This window comes from Hippopotamus amphibius, chromosome 9, assembly GCF_030028045.1.
Source record: "Hippopotamus amphibius kiboko isolate mHipAmp2 chromosome 9, mHipAmp2.hap2, whole genome shotgun sequence".
NCBI classification, from domain to species: Eukaryota; Metazoa; Chordata; class Mammalia; order Artiodactyla; family Hippopotamidae; genus Hippopotamus; species Hippopotamus amphibius.
Window position 1 is genome coordinate 61,376,844 of NC_080194.1, and position 14,710 is coordinate 61,391,553.

At 38.6% G+C, this 14,710-nt stretch overlaps 1 protein-coding gene across 1 annotated transcript; it reads left to right on the forward strand.

Annotated features, from left to right (window-relative positions):
- The first annotated feature begins 1,692 nt into the window (after positions 1 to 1,692).
- On the forward strand, positions 1,693 to 7,371 carry LOC130860900 (tripartite motif-containing protein 43-like). Its single transcript, XM_057749440.1, has 6 exons — positions 1,693 to 2,094; positions 2,685 to 2,780; positions 4,164 to 4,394; positions 4,869 to 4,891; positions 5,742 to 5,839; positions 6,878 to 7,371. Exons 1-6 carry the CDS (start codon positions 1,693 to 1,695, stop codon positions 7,369 to 7,371), a joined length of 1,344 nt encoding a protein of 447 aa, XP_057605423.1.
- The last annotated feature ends 7,339 nt before the right edge of the window (positions 7,372 to 14,710 follow it).

Genomic DNA, 14,710 nt, shown 5'->3' on the forward strand with positions numbered 1-14,710 from the left:
TAACAGAGGGACTTACTGAACAAGAGTGGAACATTTCATTAACTGGACCCAGAGGTGAGTTCTGATCAAGGTACAATGAATTTCTACTTTGTTCACTAAAAATGAAACGATAATGGTAATTGTGGACACAAAAGCTAAGTTGTTTTTTCTATCAGTAATATCTATATGTAAATACTGTATCAAGCATTTATTTCATGTGTGATTTGTAGACAAGTGACTTATTTTACCCACACTAAGTCACGTAACCTCATTATAAAATGGGGCTAAACATAGAAAATTAGTTAATATTGTTTAGAAGATTAAAATAATCAATATAAAAGCAATTAATCCAATGCATAGAAATAGTGAGCAACATATATTAAGTTCTCTTATCATTTGAATATTCAATATTTTCATGATCATTAATGTTAACAATCTAGAAAAGATTATATTCATAATGAATTCTCGGCCAGTTTCTATCCCAGTCTATACAGGGCTTATCTATACTTTCTCCCTGTTCATTAAACTATTTCCTCATTTGAGGCATGTTTGAGTCAATGGCTTTATGTTCTCTACCACTGAAAATTTTGCGGTCATTGATCAGAAGTCCATAACTCCCCTCTCAAGAAATTTTCCTCATAAGTAGATCTTTGCACCATCACTTCACTGCTTATCATTTTTCAAAAAGCATCTTAAAGCTGACATCACAGTTGTTCACAATTGCAATTAAGCAATTGTTTACTTTCTGTCTCTTTTGGGTCAGAACTAAATTCTCAGCCTTGGAAAGAAGTAGCCTCTTCCATTCAACTTCTCATAGACAGGGAAGATAACAGTAATCATATAGTTAAACCAAATATTTAGTTACAATGTATGATAACTGAAAGTATAGCGTCTCTGATTTAAATAATCAAATTAATTTGACATGATGGTAATCAAGTGAGGAACTTATGAACAGATAATCTTTGGGCTGATACTGTTTTTTCCAAATGGTTTTCACATCCACTGATGATTCTCTTCTGAATATATTAATTCTGATGCTTGTGAAATGGTTTTTCTATTTCCTTGATTCATGTTGCATTTATTGATTGTTAATCTCACAGTTGGTTAATTTATTGCCTCGATAACATTGTCCAAAACCATGTCTTCCATTTCTCTGTTGCCCTCAGGTTGTATACTTTGGTCTCTAGGCAAGTGCACTTTGTGATCACAAAAAGGCAGCCCATGCATCACCTTTAAACACTGTCCAATTGCACATAAAATAGTTATGTCCTTATGTTTCATCTAATGAGCAAAAAAAAAAATTGACAAAACCCTCCTAGTAATATTTTCTTCAAATCTCATTGGCCTAATGGGGTCAAATGACCATAGAATCTATCACTGGCAAAGGCATAGGGTGGGTGGTTTTAGGTGGAATACTCTGTGGTAGGGGATTGTACTGGAATTGTATTAGAAGGCTACACCTCTGATGGAAAAGCTGCTTTTGACATATCAATATGCTGTCTGAATACCATAAGGACTCTCTGTTACTCAGCATCCTCTTTCTGTTACATGCAATACATAGCCTGTCCAGCTATTTTCACTAGTGTATTGATATCAGCGGGAAGTAAATAAGTCTCATGCCCCTTGGCATTGTTAATGGTTTTGAAAAGGCACTACTTTTAAGGCCCATGACAACATACTGTTCCCTTTCTTTACCTTTCTCTCCTCAGAAACATGGGTTCCAACAGCTTCCGGAAAGAATTCACCTGTTCCCTATGTGTGAAGTATTTCATAGACCCAGTCACTCTAGGCTGTCAGCACAGCTTTTGCATGCCATGTCTCTGTCTCTGCTGGGAGGAAGGCCAACGTCCTCCTCGCTGCCCTGTGTGTGGGGAAATATCCCATCACGCGACCTTGAAAACCAACATCGTTTTGAAGACACGGGTATTCCTTGCCAGACGGACAGGACCCTATGACTTACCAAGCTCTGCAGAAGAGATATGTGAGATACACATGAAAACAAAGACCTTCTTTTGTGAGGTCACCAAGGACGTGCTTTGCTTGCCCTGCTGTAAGTCTGAGGAGCATGTGGCCCACATGCATTGTTCCATTGAGTGGACGGCTGAGGAATACCGGGTAAGCAGTGGCTGAGAGAGAAGTCTGAATCTGGGGGACTCTCTATCTGAGAGCGAATGCAAAAGAAAGTGAAGATAATTATTCTTCCTTCATGTAAAATACAAAGCAGATACTAACTAGTATTGTGAGGTTGATCGTGCTGGGAATTGTGATAAGTCAGTGTAAGACCGACATGGACAAATCTGTTAATGTCCGTGATTATTGGTCACTGTAATCATGATGGTAACAAGCCTAATCTCACAGAGTCTATTTAGAAACACTGTCTTTTAGCTAAAATAATGAAGCGGTAGATGAGAACTAGAAGCAGGACAAGTAAAATCTGACATGGGATTTACAGTATGAAAATTGAAGTGAAACAAATTTTGAGGACCTGTTTCCTCTATGGAGAAATACTGTTTACAACTCTAAGTCTATTCTGTGGTTATAAACTTCCTACCTATTAGACAATTGGGCTTAACAGGGAAAACAAATTTGCCCTTTGTCTTCTTGAGTGATCATGTATGAGATATTCCCTGCCATTCTTCATCCATCAGGATCTGAGATTTTCAATATCAGCTTCTCTGATACTCACACTGTTGGTTCTTTTGCAGCAAAAGCTTCTGAAGCAGATGAGGTCTGTGTGGCAAAAGATACAAGAAAACAAAAGAAATCTAAATCAAGAAATCAGCAAACTCAGGACATGGGAGGTAAGCAAGAAATTCTGTTTCATTCCACACAAGTTTGGGACAGTTGATGATTATTCGATAAGATCTTGAACTAAAAATCATAATGTGTGTGGTTCTCTATGAGTGACTAACCAGGAGCAAAAAACTCTCATCTCAATGAATTATGTCTCTTTCTAGGATTTCTGTCTAAAATTAAAATATCAAGCTAAAAGATTTTATTTCCTAGGCCACACCATAAATAGAAAAATCACCATCATCAAGGGATACCATAATTAGTGAAAGATAAACTCAGAGTTTCTCATAACTAAAATCTTGAAAATTCAGGGAGATATTTCTCTATTTGGATGGTAAAGGACAAGTTGAAGTTGCAAAGTCATGGGGATGGCAGCCAGGCAAATATGTGTGAGATGAAGACTAGAAACTACAGGAATCATGTGGGTATTGAGATTCTACAAATTTCATATTGTTAAATTGATAGAGAAACACATAGAAAAGGATCTGATTGAAGTCCAAGGTGTATAGGTTTTATAGAAGGAAGGATTGGGTAATAAGGAATAAGTTTTTAGTAACATGCATATTAAGAATTATGTGGATTCAGGAAAGGAGGTTCTTGTTGATATGATGATTGTAGTTTCAATAAAGGACTGGGAATAGAGGAGAGTTCATTGCTTTAATGAAGACTGAGTTTCAGAAATGTGTACAGTTAACTCACACCTGTGATCCAAAAACCTGCTTTCTTGGAGGTTAAAATGACAGCCCAAGAACCAAATGAAGACTTTGGGTCAATGGTGAATGTTTTGTTTTGCTTCTAAATATGTGAGTCAAATATTTAAAAAAGTTGAGAAGAAAGCAGGAAAAGAGAAAGTGACAAAAAGGGAGAAGATGGGAATTAAGACCAGAAGGTGGTTGTCTGTTGACTAACGTTGCTAAGATGGGGGGATGTCGGCTAAGAAGTGCAGTGTATGGCCTCAGGCAGGAGTGAAGCTGCAGGCATGCACACAAGGTTCCGGTTTGCATGCAGTTTGTGAACCTGGATGTTAATATTTTAGAAAAGTCTTATCTAATTCTATGAAGTAATATTTGTTATTATTTCCTAAAAACAGAGTAAATATCTAAGGATGAGACATTAAATATATGTAGTCATTAGAATATATTATTTAGCACAATTATTAAATCACAAGTATTCATTTTTTAGAAAGAGTGGATATTTGAGGCAGAGTTTAGAGTCACAATATCAACTTCACATTCTATGAAATAAAAAATTAGTAGAACAAAAAAGAGTCCCAAAATATCTGTTCTTAATAAATGTACCCAATTTCTAAATATTGGAAGATAAGTTGCTGATAATTGAGATGGATGAAATCAGCCAAAATATAAGACCTAATTAATTCACTGTCCATCCAGGATCATGTGACTCTGTGTAGGAAGATGGTCCGGGCTGAATGTTGGAAGCTGTGCCGCCTTGTCTACAGTGAAGAGAAACGTTATTTAAGGAAACTAGAGGAGGAAAGCGATGAGATTTTTCAACAACTCAAAGAAAGTCAATGCAATATTTACCTAAAGGGGAAACTCTTAAGGAAGATATATGCAGAACTCAAGGAATTGTGCCGTAAACCAGACATGGAGCTGCTCCAGGTAATGACTGAGGGCTAGCGATTCGTGCCGTTGCTTGGATAATATCCACCTTTCCTTGGCCTTCAGTCATGTCCTTGGAATCATGCTTTCTGATGCTGTGGCAAGAGTTTTATCTGTCTAATGACCAAGGGCCATTCTTGCCCTGCACAAGAGTAGCAAAGCTTTGTGGAAAAGTAGGTAAAAGAAATTCTACAGAATAATTCTTCTTAAATTCTCCTAACATATTATACATTCAATTATTGAACAACTGAAACAGTGAAGCTTGTTGGAAGATACATGAATTTGTATCTGGCTGCACCCAACAACGAGAAATTTGAGAATCTTTAGAACTCATTCCCCTTTCCTATTTCCTTGTACATGATACAATTTGCTGAAATTTGGGTTCACCCACCCTTGGGAATAAGAATCTAAGTCTCCACTCTGAATCTTGTGAAGTATACTAAGACTTTATCTTTTCTGTTTCTCTCTTTACAGCATTATGACATCATGTTGAAAAGGTAAGTTTGCCCTCCTTTTCAGGTTTGAAGAACTGTAACTGTTGTCAACCAGTTATGATGCTGAAATGAGCACATAAGTTATCATGATACTATAACCTCTCTCAGAATGTATTTATGTTTCCCTTTCTCCAAAAATAAGACTGTCCGAGGTTGTGTTGCCCTAGGTGCAGCTGGGTAGCGGGGTTATGTGAGGGTTCTGTGCAAAGGTCGCGTGAAGACAACTACCATTCCTGATTTCACTTTTTAGGAATGTGAGCACACAGGGGGAATGTGCCCAAAGTCATGTCAGGATTATGTGTAAGAAGTAAGGGTTTCAGAGAAACCTAACGTGGAAGCAGGAAGAGAATGGGCTTACAGAGGCTCATCAGGGTATTGGCTTTCCATGTACAGGGCAAGGCAACTACAAATGGAAAGGCTGTATGGGGCACTTAGTGAAACTGAGTCCTAGGAAGGAAGATTGCTGCCCTAGCTAAGCTCCTCAGCCGCTAGTTGTGGTTATGTAGACACTGAGCATCTCAGCAGCGGCTAGGGAGGATTAAAAATCACAGTGCCCTTTTTGAATGTGTTCCATTTCAAGCCATGGTGCATAGGTCTTGGATTGGCTGAGAGGAACCCATCATGATTAATTTGAATCAGATGCTAGCAGGTTTACCAGATGGGATAGGATTTTCTTTGATTTTCATAAAAGGAATTGGCATGTGCTACATTCCCTGGTTTGGGGATTTACTTTCATGGCCCCCTGAACCTAATGATGAGGATTGAAATGAAGCATCTTCAGAGAGATGCAGACATAATCATTGTGGTGAAAACTTTGAGCTCAAAGAGAGGAATTAAGTGTTGTTCCTTGCAGGAGTGAGTCCGTGCAGCTGCACACACCCCAGCCTGTAGTCCCACAGCTCAGTTTGTGGCCCATCCCTGGACTGATAGACTGGCTCGACCAATTCCAAGGTAACAGGCAGCCCTCTGGTGGAAGAGCTGTACACTCTCTTCTGGTAGTGTCCTGGGGATGACTTTCCCCATTGCTGGATCTGTGGATTCTTTGCTGGGAACTTTTAGAACCAAATTTACCCTTATAGATGAATAACATGTGTATGGGAAAAAATTAATTGGTATCTGGAAAAAAAGCCATTAGTGATAGGTTTTAGTAAGCTATTGGAGGGTAAAAAGTAGAAAAAGATAACTGATGGCCTGCAGCAGGCTGAGATATAGTGTTGACTGTTCACATGAAACATGAACTCTGCATGTACATTCAGTACATTCCAAGTCCTAGGGAAATGAGTTTATCATTGGTTGTGAGACATTTACAGAGTTTTAACTTGGTTTATAAAACTGTAGTAAATACAAAAGATATTTTATTCACATCATACAAAAATATTCTGTACAATCAATTTTATTACAAACATAATATGAAATTTTATACACAGTTTATACATGACATTGGCAAAATAAGCTGAAAACTTGTTTCATTAGATTTATCCCTTTTTCTCAAGGTATGCTGGCAGAAAATTCTCACAAAAAAACCAATTCAAAAAATATGAATTTTTCTTTCATTTTATTTTAACTTTGCATGCTGTAGTGAAAACTCCTTATGTCAGGAAAGGTGATCACTCTTTAGGAGTTATCATTACTATTATTTTTACTATTGTACATTTTTTGAGGAGATAGGCAAGATACTTTTACTTCTGGCAGTGACTTTTTAATTAATAGCAAATTTCAAATATTGCAAGGAAAATAATGGCCAAAACTTAGCAATACGCTTTTCCTTTTTTATATTTCTAATCTTAATTTTTTCCATTTGATCTGGTTCAAATCTTATTATGAAGACAGACCAGTACAGTTTGGACTGCAAAAGATTTCTAGAGCTCTCTTGCTGTCCTGCTTCCTATTTCGAGTAATAAGCTTGGAAATACAGACACTATATAAAGCTCATGTCCATTAGGAAGTTATAACACTGTTTGTTAATATGAGTTTTTCTTCTTCCTACAGTGTACATTGCCTTGGATAACGAAGTGGTGACTTGTCATGTCCCTGTGTTGGAAGACCTGAGACGTCTGCTGGCTGGTCCTGATCCTCCTGGTGTTGACAACCCTCCACCAAGATCTAAATATTTTCTTGCCTGGGGAGCTGAGTCATTCACTTCTGGGCAACGTTACTGGGAGGTGGATGTGGCAGGCAGTGGCAACTGGGCAATTGGATTTTGTCATGATTCTTGGGCCAGGAAGGATGACATGATGCTTGACTCGGAGGGAATTTTTCTACTTCTTTGTATCCAAGAGAACAACCAGTGCAGCCTCTTTACCTCCTCCCCACTATCACCTCAATATTTCAAAGGGCCTCTAGGCCGGGTGGGGGTATTCCTGGATTATGATGGTGGTGTCTTGAGCTTCGTCAAGGTGGCTAATAGTTCCCTCATTTGTAGTTTCCTCTCCTGCTCCTTCTCTTCTCCTCTCAAACCTTTTCTTTGCTCTGGACACCCCTGATCAGATACAGGTCAAAAATGTGACCCCAGGTGTCAGGAATGTCAATAATTGAGATTGTTAATTTAGTCACTTGATTTTCTGTAACATCACCTTCCTTTTTGAAAAGAATTGATTGATTTTATGAAAGGTTTGATACATTAAGTGTATAAATTTGTTTCTGTTTCCTTTCAATAAAAATAATCTCTCTTGGAACGCTATGCAATCGTTATTCTATGTCTTGTCTGTTCACTTGATTTCTAAGGTAGCTGGACATCAAAGAAGACCTGACATGTTTAGCCAGTTTAGTAGGTTAGAGCAAGGGTTCTTCTCACTGGCAGACTTGAAAATCTCTTCTCCCTGCTAAGCATCTGCTAAATCATGTTCCTTCATCAAATCTGTTTGAAAATGTTTTTTTTATCATGAGTATGTTTTAAAACTTCCAGACTAAATGACAGCATCTTGTTGGATAGACTCAGCACATTTTATATTTTTCTTGGTAAAACTCATAGCCTAATATTGGCCTTCCCATCTAGTTTGCCTATTTAGAAGCTTGATGTCTGCAATACACACAGATAAGTTCCAAACAAGTAGAACAATCCTACCTGCTTGAAATATATCTGTGTAAGTTAATAGAGGTACAAGGTCATAAATAAAAACATGATCTACCACTGTTTAAAAGATTATTAAATGTAACCAAAATGACATGGGAAAATAATAGAGGCTATTATTTAACAAAGTGTGAAACAGCCTACCTACAAAATTCATAGGCTCAACAAATTCTCTATTAACAGACATACTAAATAAAAATGCATACATATCTTAGAATGAAATTAATAAAGAAGAGTGCATAGCTCAGAAATTGCAGAAATTTTAATGAAGCCTGTAATTACAGAAATCTTGAATTTTCACTTACCAGAATAGACAGTAAAACTTTTTGCTGTGTAAAATGAAGATTATTCAAGAAAATAATTGCATTTAAAATGTTTCTAAATTAATCAAATTTTAAAAGTTTCAATGTAATATTACATTCCTACCATGTGAACCATATGATCCAGCAGTTTCATCCTGGGTGTGTGGTAGAAGAATCAGAAGGACTACCTGGAAAAGATATATGCACCCAATATTCATTGCAGTGAATATGATTTCCTGTGTCCCTTTATCAGAAGTTAGTTTGGGTTTTTCCCTCCCTCCTGTGTTGCAGAGGTACGTTTTGAAGGACTAAATGCATAAGTTGATAGAAGATGGCTGCCTATGTTTTTAAGATTCAAATTCATAAACTTATTCAGGTGTATAGGATAATTTTCCATAGGTAATGTGTAACAGAGGCAAGCACTTCTGAGAGAAGAGTGGAAGCAGACAAGCAGAGAATAGTCAGAAAGATTCTCTAAGAATGATACAAATCTATCTGATGTTTGTGCATGTATAACACAACATGAGAAAAAGGTTTTGATGAAACATTTTCAGGTGAATGTGTAGGTCATTCGTAAACACTATGATGAAGCCTGTGGCACCCAAAAGAGGAACTCTTGCAGGAATCCTCTTTGCAGGAATGAGTCAGTCTTGCTGTCCACGTGCCAGCCTGTGATCCCAGATCTCAGTCCAGAACCCATCACTGGACTGGTGGACAGGCTCAACCACTTCTGAGATGAGTGTAGCCCATTCGCAGAACCACAATTCCATGTCCTTCAACACTGGCTTTGCATTGACCATCTTTCCCTCTTTATCAATTTTCAACTCAGGAGAGGAAATTGGCCTGTGAATAGGCATGTATAGTCATATTTCTACTATGAAAATATGGACCAATCTACACGAAATCTGGTGAGACGATAATGAGATTCAAGCCCGTGATACATTTTTTGTATATTGAGAGAAAATAAATTCTTTGAAAAAGGGTTGCTTGAGACCTACAGTCAATCTTGGGTACAATGTCAATTGCTCAGTGAATCACAGAAAACTACAAATTAATTCAGGACATTCAAATTTCAAATTAAGTTAATTTGAAACATAAAAAACATTCAAATTTCAATTAATGATTATGATACAATGCTTTACTTTTAAAAATTTCCCCTAAAAACTTCTTAGTAATGAATTTGTTACAATGAAAACTATAATTGATACAATCATAAAAATACATCAATAAAAATGTGTTCACAGCAATTTTTATGAACAACAAAATAATGCAAGTTGGTGGCTGACAAAGATTGATGAAGCAGTATATAGATCCAAACCTGGAGGGCAACAAAGCAGGCAGAGGAAAATGACACTTCATATGCAACCAGGAATAAAAGGCAGAAAATTTCTAATAGGAAATCTCTCCTAAGAAGGAATATTTAGATTTTCTTCTTAAGTCTGAGTCTTCTCAACTAACATCACATAATAACCCTGGCAAGGTGATTATCATTTAATTAGGTCTTAGAATGGTCCCCTTCTTCCTTGACTCAAGAAGAAGCATTGGAAGTAAGTTATATTGCTAAGGACTTGCAGCAATGCACAGGTCATGATTTTTCACGTGCCAGGAAAAGTCACCAGAAAGAAGTAGCCATAGTCACCCGCCCCTTTATAATCTCAGAATTTTTAGGAAGTTTTCCCTCCATGGTCAGATATTATTTCTTCCACAGATTTGCTGGTAGCCCTTGAGTCTTACATTTTTCCAGCCAGAACTGTCCATGAAATCTTAGCCAGCTTTCTTTTTTCCCAGGGAGATTCTCTTAGGTCAAAGACAATTTGAACTTTAAAACTGATTTTCACTGGACTTTTCTACTGTTTTAACAGTGTAAATTTCCTAAATAACCAACTACAACCACAGGCTGTTTGACAATGTGAAAAGTTGGAGATATAGACATGACCATCAAGAAACATCTTTGAATTCTGAAAGATCTAACTTTGTTGTAGGGGGAACCAAGACCTTCAATCGTATACAAACATTACTGGAAGCAGGATGTAAATGGCTCTTGGGACTGAGCTCCAGGCATGTGTAAGGATTCCTGGATAAGAAAGATAGCAGACTGATTGAATCCAAAGACATAGTTCTTAGAGTCAAAAAAGATATTTCTCACACTCTTTTGTCCACCCTTCCAATGTTTTGTCCTTACATAGAGAAACTTCTGGGCAGGGTTGGTGTGTTCCTTGATGTTGAAAATAGAGATGTCAGTTTCTTGAATGTTGCCAAGAATTCTCTCATACTCAGATGAGTCCTTCTATTTCCCTGTCAGGGTTTCTTTTATACTGCACACAAATGAGGAATAAATCAGGTCCCAGACTGGTTGCCTGGGAACTCCATACCTGAGGTTGTCATTCGTAGGTGAAGCAAATAAGTAATATTTTATTATCTTTTAAATCTTCTGTAGAGGTAAAAGGAAGTGGAAATCCTATAGTAAACAAAGATTCCTTGGCTTAACTGTTGCCAGGAAAGAAGGCTTTCTTCTTATTGGGTTCTGCTCAGCTCCCAGGGCATGAGAGCGCCCCCTCCTGGTCTCCTGACTCCATTTCATTGAAGCTTTGGAGGTTTCTTGTGGGGGTTTTTTGTTTGTTTTATTTATTACAGTCTTCACTCCAACAAGAAACTGGGTTTTGAAGAAATGTTCTAAATTTCCTAAACTCTTCCAAGGCAATAAGCTTTTAACACCAATATATCCTATTAACTTGTAATGCTTTTACTCTAAAGAATTTGTGGTAAAACGAGAACATAATATGTGAAATAAAATCAAGAGAAAAATCCTTTAAATCTTTTTCATTGAAGAGCTGGATGACCTGCCCAGGTCAGGGTTAGGAAAGGGACAGGCAGGAAACTGAATGAGATAGTGGAATTGTTGGAAGAAGAAAGGAGAGGGTCCAGCATGATTTCAAATCTCATGAGTCTCATTTGCATACAAATTCCTCTTATATATATGAATATATAAATCTTTCATACATATATTTCCTATATATACAACGCCACAACTACTGAGCCTGCACTCTAGAGTCCATGAGCACACAACTATTGAGCCCGCACATGCCACAGCTACTGAAGCCCGTGCCTAGAGCCTGTGCTCTGAAACAAGAGAAGCCACCGCAATGAGAAGCCCAGGCACTGCAATGAAGAGTAGCCCCCACTCTCTGCAACTATAGAAAGCCCGTGCGCAGCAATGAAGACCAAATGCAGCCAATAAAAATAAATAAATAAATAAATAAATTTATATATATAAAAAAAGATTATGAGATGTTATTGCTGGCTTATTTTTGTGAATATAAGATTTTGATAGGTATCTCCAGACAATGCAGTTGCAGAGTGGGATGGTGCTGCTCTGAGTGGTGTGGTCTGAGACTTCTCTGATCCTGCGTCCTAACCTATTCATTGAATCAGGAGTGCATGCCATAGGCATGGAGAAAGGAATTATAGGACCAGGGTTTCAGCAGGCACGCACAGCAAGACACACCCAGATATTAAAGGGTATAGGAACTCCTATAATATGTGTGGTGAGGAAAACTGCAAGCAGGTTTAGAAAAGAAACCAGAGCCCTGGGAGTGGTGGGAATGGTGGGGCGGGCAGTGATCCCAATCAGTTTTTCCCAGTGCCCACTCCTCCCCACCCCCACACACAGAGCACTCTTGTGGGTATGATTCCAGATTCCTTTCTTGAATGCAGCAGAAGCATGGAGCCATGTGGCAAGTGAATCTGCAAGGTCTCAGCTTCTGAGACCAAAGCAGCCGCAGCCACTTCTTGTGCAGCCTGAAGGGTTCAGCATTATCATCTCCTACTTGTCTGCTATCTTCAGGTCCCACTGCCATAACCTGAAGAAAGATAGAGCACCTAGAGTTTCCTGAACAACTCTTAGGGGCCTGACACTATCTGAGACTGGAGAGAGCATCTGCAGATAGTATGTAAATTATCATTCAGTTAAAAGCGATGTTAATCTGTATTATTCTATTATTATTATCTAAGTCTTGTTGAAGAAAGTGAACTATTTTTTCTGCTTATCTCATGAGAATGTTAATATTTAATATTTCAGATTATTTTTCTTTGGCATAAAAATTTGACCTTTCCCCCCAAAAATGGATTAGAATTTACCTATGCGACTGCAAAACACAGGAAGATCAACTCAATGATTGGTGATGACCTAGAGGGGCTGCATAGGGAGGGTAGGAGGGAGGCTCAAGAGAGAGGGGATATGGGGATATATCTATAAATACAGCTAATTCACTTTGTTGTACAGCAGAAACTAGCACAACAGTGTAAAGTAATTTTACTCCAATAAAGATCTGGGGAAAAAAAAGAGAGAGAGAATATGATTGCATTTTTTAATTTAGGTGCATGGATTTCACTGTTTTTATTTGTAATGTTTAAAATTGTAAGTCATATTGATTTCATTGAGCTTTATGGCATTTTCTTTGGAAAAATACTTAACTGTATTTATAAGCCTATCAGGGGAAAATATTGAGTATGTAAGGGTACAGTTGGTCCCTGGATGCCACAGGAACCATGCAATGAAATATGTATCACTATAATTTGTCTCAGGGGTAAGTGTCATGCAGGTCCATGACAAGTCAAGGCCAACTTCCAAAGGAAGGTTAAGTACAGCCTCTGGATCTGCATCCGGCTACCTGAGGGAACCTGGTTCCAACAAGTGCACTCTAGGCTCAATGGTAATAAGGAGCAAACCATAGAGATTCTCATGTCACTGAAGAATCCTGGATAGATAGCACAGAGTTACAAGCAGGAGGAGCCAGGGAACTGGGAACCCAACTTTTTTAGCTGCAGTACCTCAGACACCTGCTTACAGGGACTGGTGGTATGAGAGAGCTCCCGTCTCCCAAGGACTGGATCTCATGAGGGTCTGAGGAAAAGCCTTCTGCTCCATTAGCTCTGAAAAAACCCCATGAGTAGGCAAGGCTCATGGACCAGAAGGGAATTCAGGGCTTAAAAATGTGATTCTCCAGGAACTCACAAAACATCTTGGGTTGAGGAAGCACTTGGCTGTACCAAGGATTCCCGGTGGCTTCGTAAGGAACTGGACATGGGAGGAAGGTTATCTGAGTGTCCCCACAAAGGCAATCTGCCCGCAGCAGATGAGGGGCCACTGGAGGCTCAGCCCTGGGCTCACGGTGGGCTGCCCACAGGGATGTGACTTCTGGATGGACGGGGACCCTGCGGCCTTTTCCAGTGGCAATCCTTGGATCCCAATCCCCTTCCTTGCCTTTTTAGGTACTCAGACTTTGACAGTTCAATGTGGTTTTCTCCAAAGAAGTTTTTCCAAAAGGACCCAAGAGCACACCTGTACTTGGAGCAGTGGCAGAAAAGCTTGGATCAAGTCTCTTTTCAGCTCAGAAATCATCCTTGGAGAATGTGTGAGTGGAAGTGACAGGCTGGTCCTAGAGCTGCTCTTCTTCCTTTTTTTTTTACACACAAAGTTGCAGCCCTCACCTCTAGCTCCTGTAGCGCTAGGAAATCCAGATCCACTCCACTCCTGGACAGAGCTGGCAAAATAACAGAAAGGACTCAGGTCCTAAGGAGTTCAAGAACCTCTGTGCTTGATTGAAAGAGCAGCTGTGGACCAGGAAAGGGGAGAATCCTGTGAGGAAGAATCCCTGGCACCTGCATTTCTCCTACTGTTGCCCAGCATTTGTCCTTCTATAGTAAAAGAACCAAAAGTTTAGGCTGAGAAAGTTCCACAAGCAAGGTCTAATAAAGTGGAGCATCTGAGTCCCTCAGCCAAAAAGGCAGAAATGCCTCTGGGGCTGAGTTGCTAGATTCCTGGCTTCAATTACATTTCTAGGGTAAAATGGAGAAGTTGTCTGGCACTCAGTGAGCAGCGCCTCCCACTCTTCTAGGTGAATTTTTCAATCAAACGGTATTTATACATTTGGCAGGAAGAAAGAAACCCATTTAACACTTTTGTGTGTGTGAATGAACTGGGAGCCAGGCACTTCATAAGCACTAAATAAATCTAATTTTCACTTCCATCCTATTTGATTGCAGTTTTATTCCCAGTTCAGGAATGAACAGATGATGAAACAGACAGGTACTCATATTATTATTTTAACCAATGCCATCTTCTAACAGTAAATTCAGAATTTTAACCTATATTCATTCAGTAATTGTACTTTCTTGCATCTTACTGATAACACTCACTGGTCCTTCTTCCTAGCTACATTATGAGTATAAGAAGATCAATAATTGGTACCTTTCATCACTGTATTTCCCTGTAACTGGGACAAGGCTTAGAAAACAGTAGACTCTGAATGAATTGGAACATGTATGATTTAAAACCATGATTCACAACCAGAGGCATAAAAATTGCAGTATTGCCATTATCTTCTGACACTGTAAGTGTATACTTATAAAAACACTATAAGGAATGAAATCTTTCATTAAGACATCAAG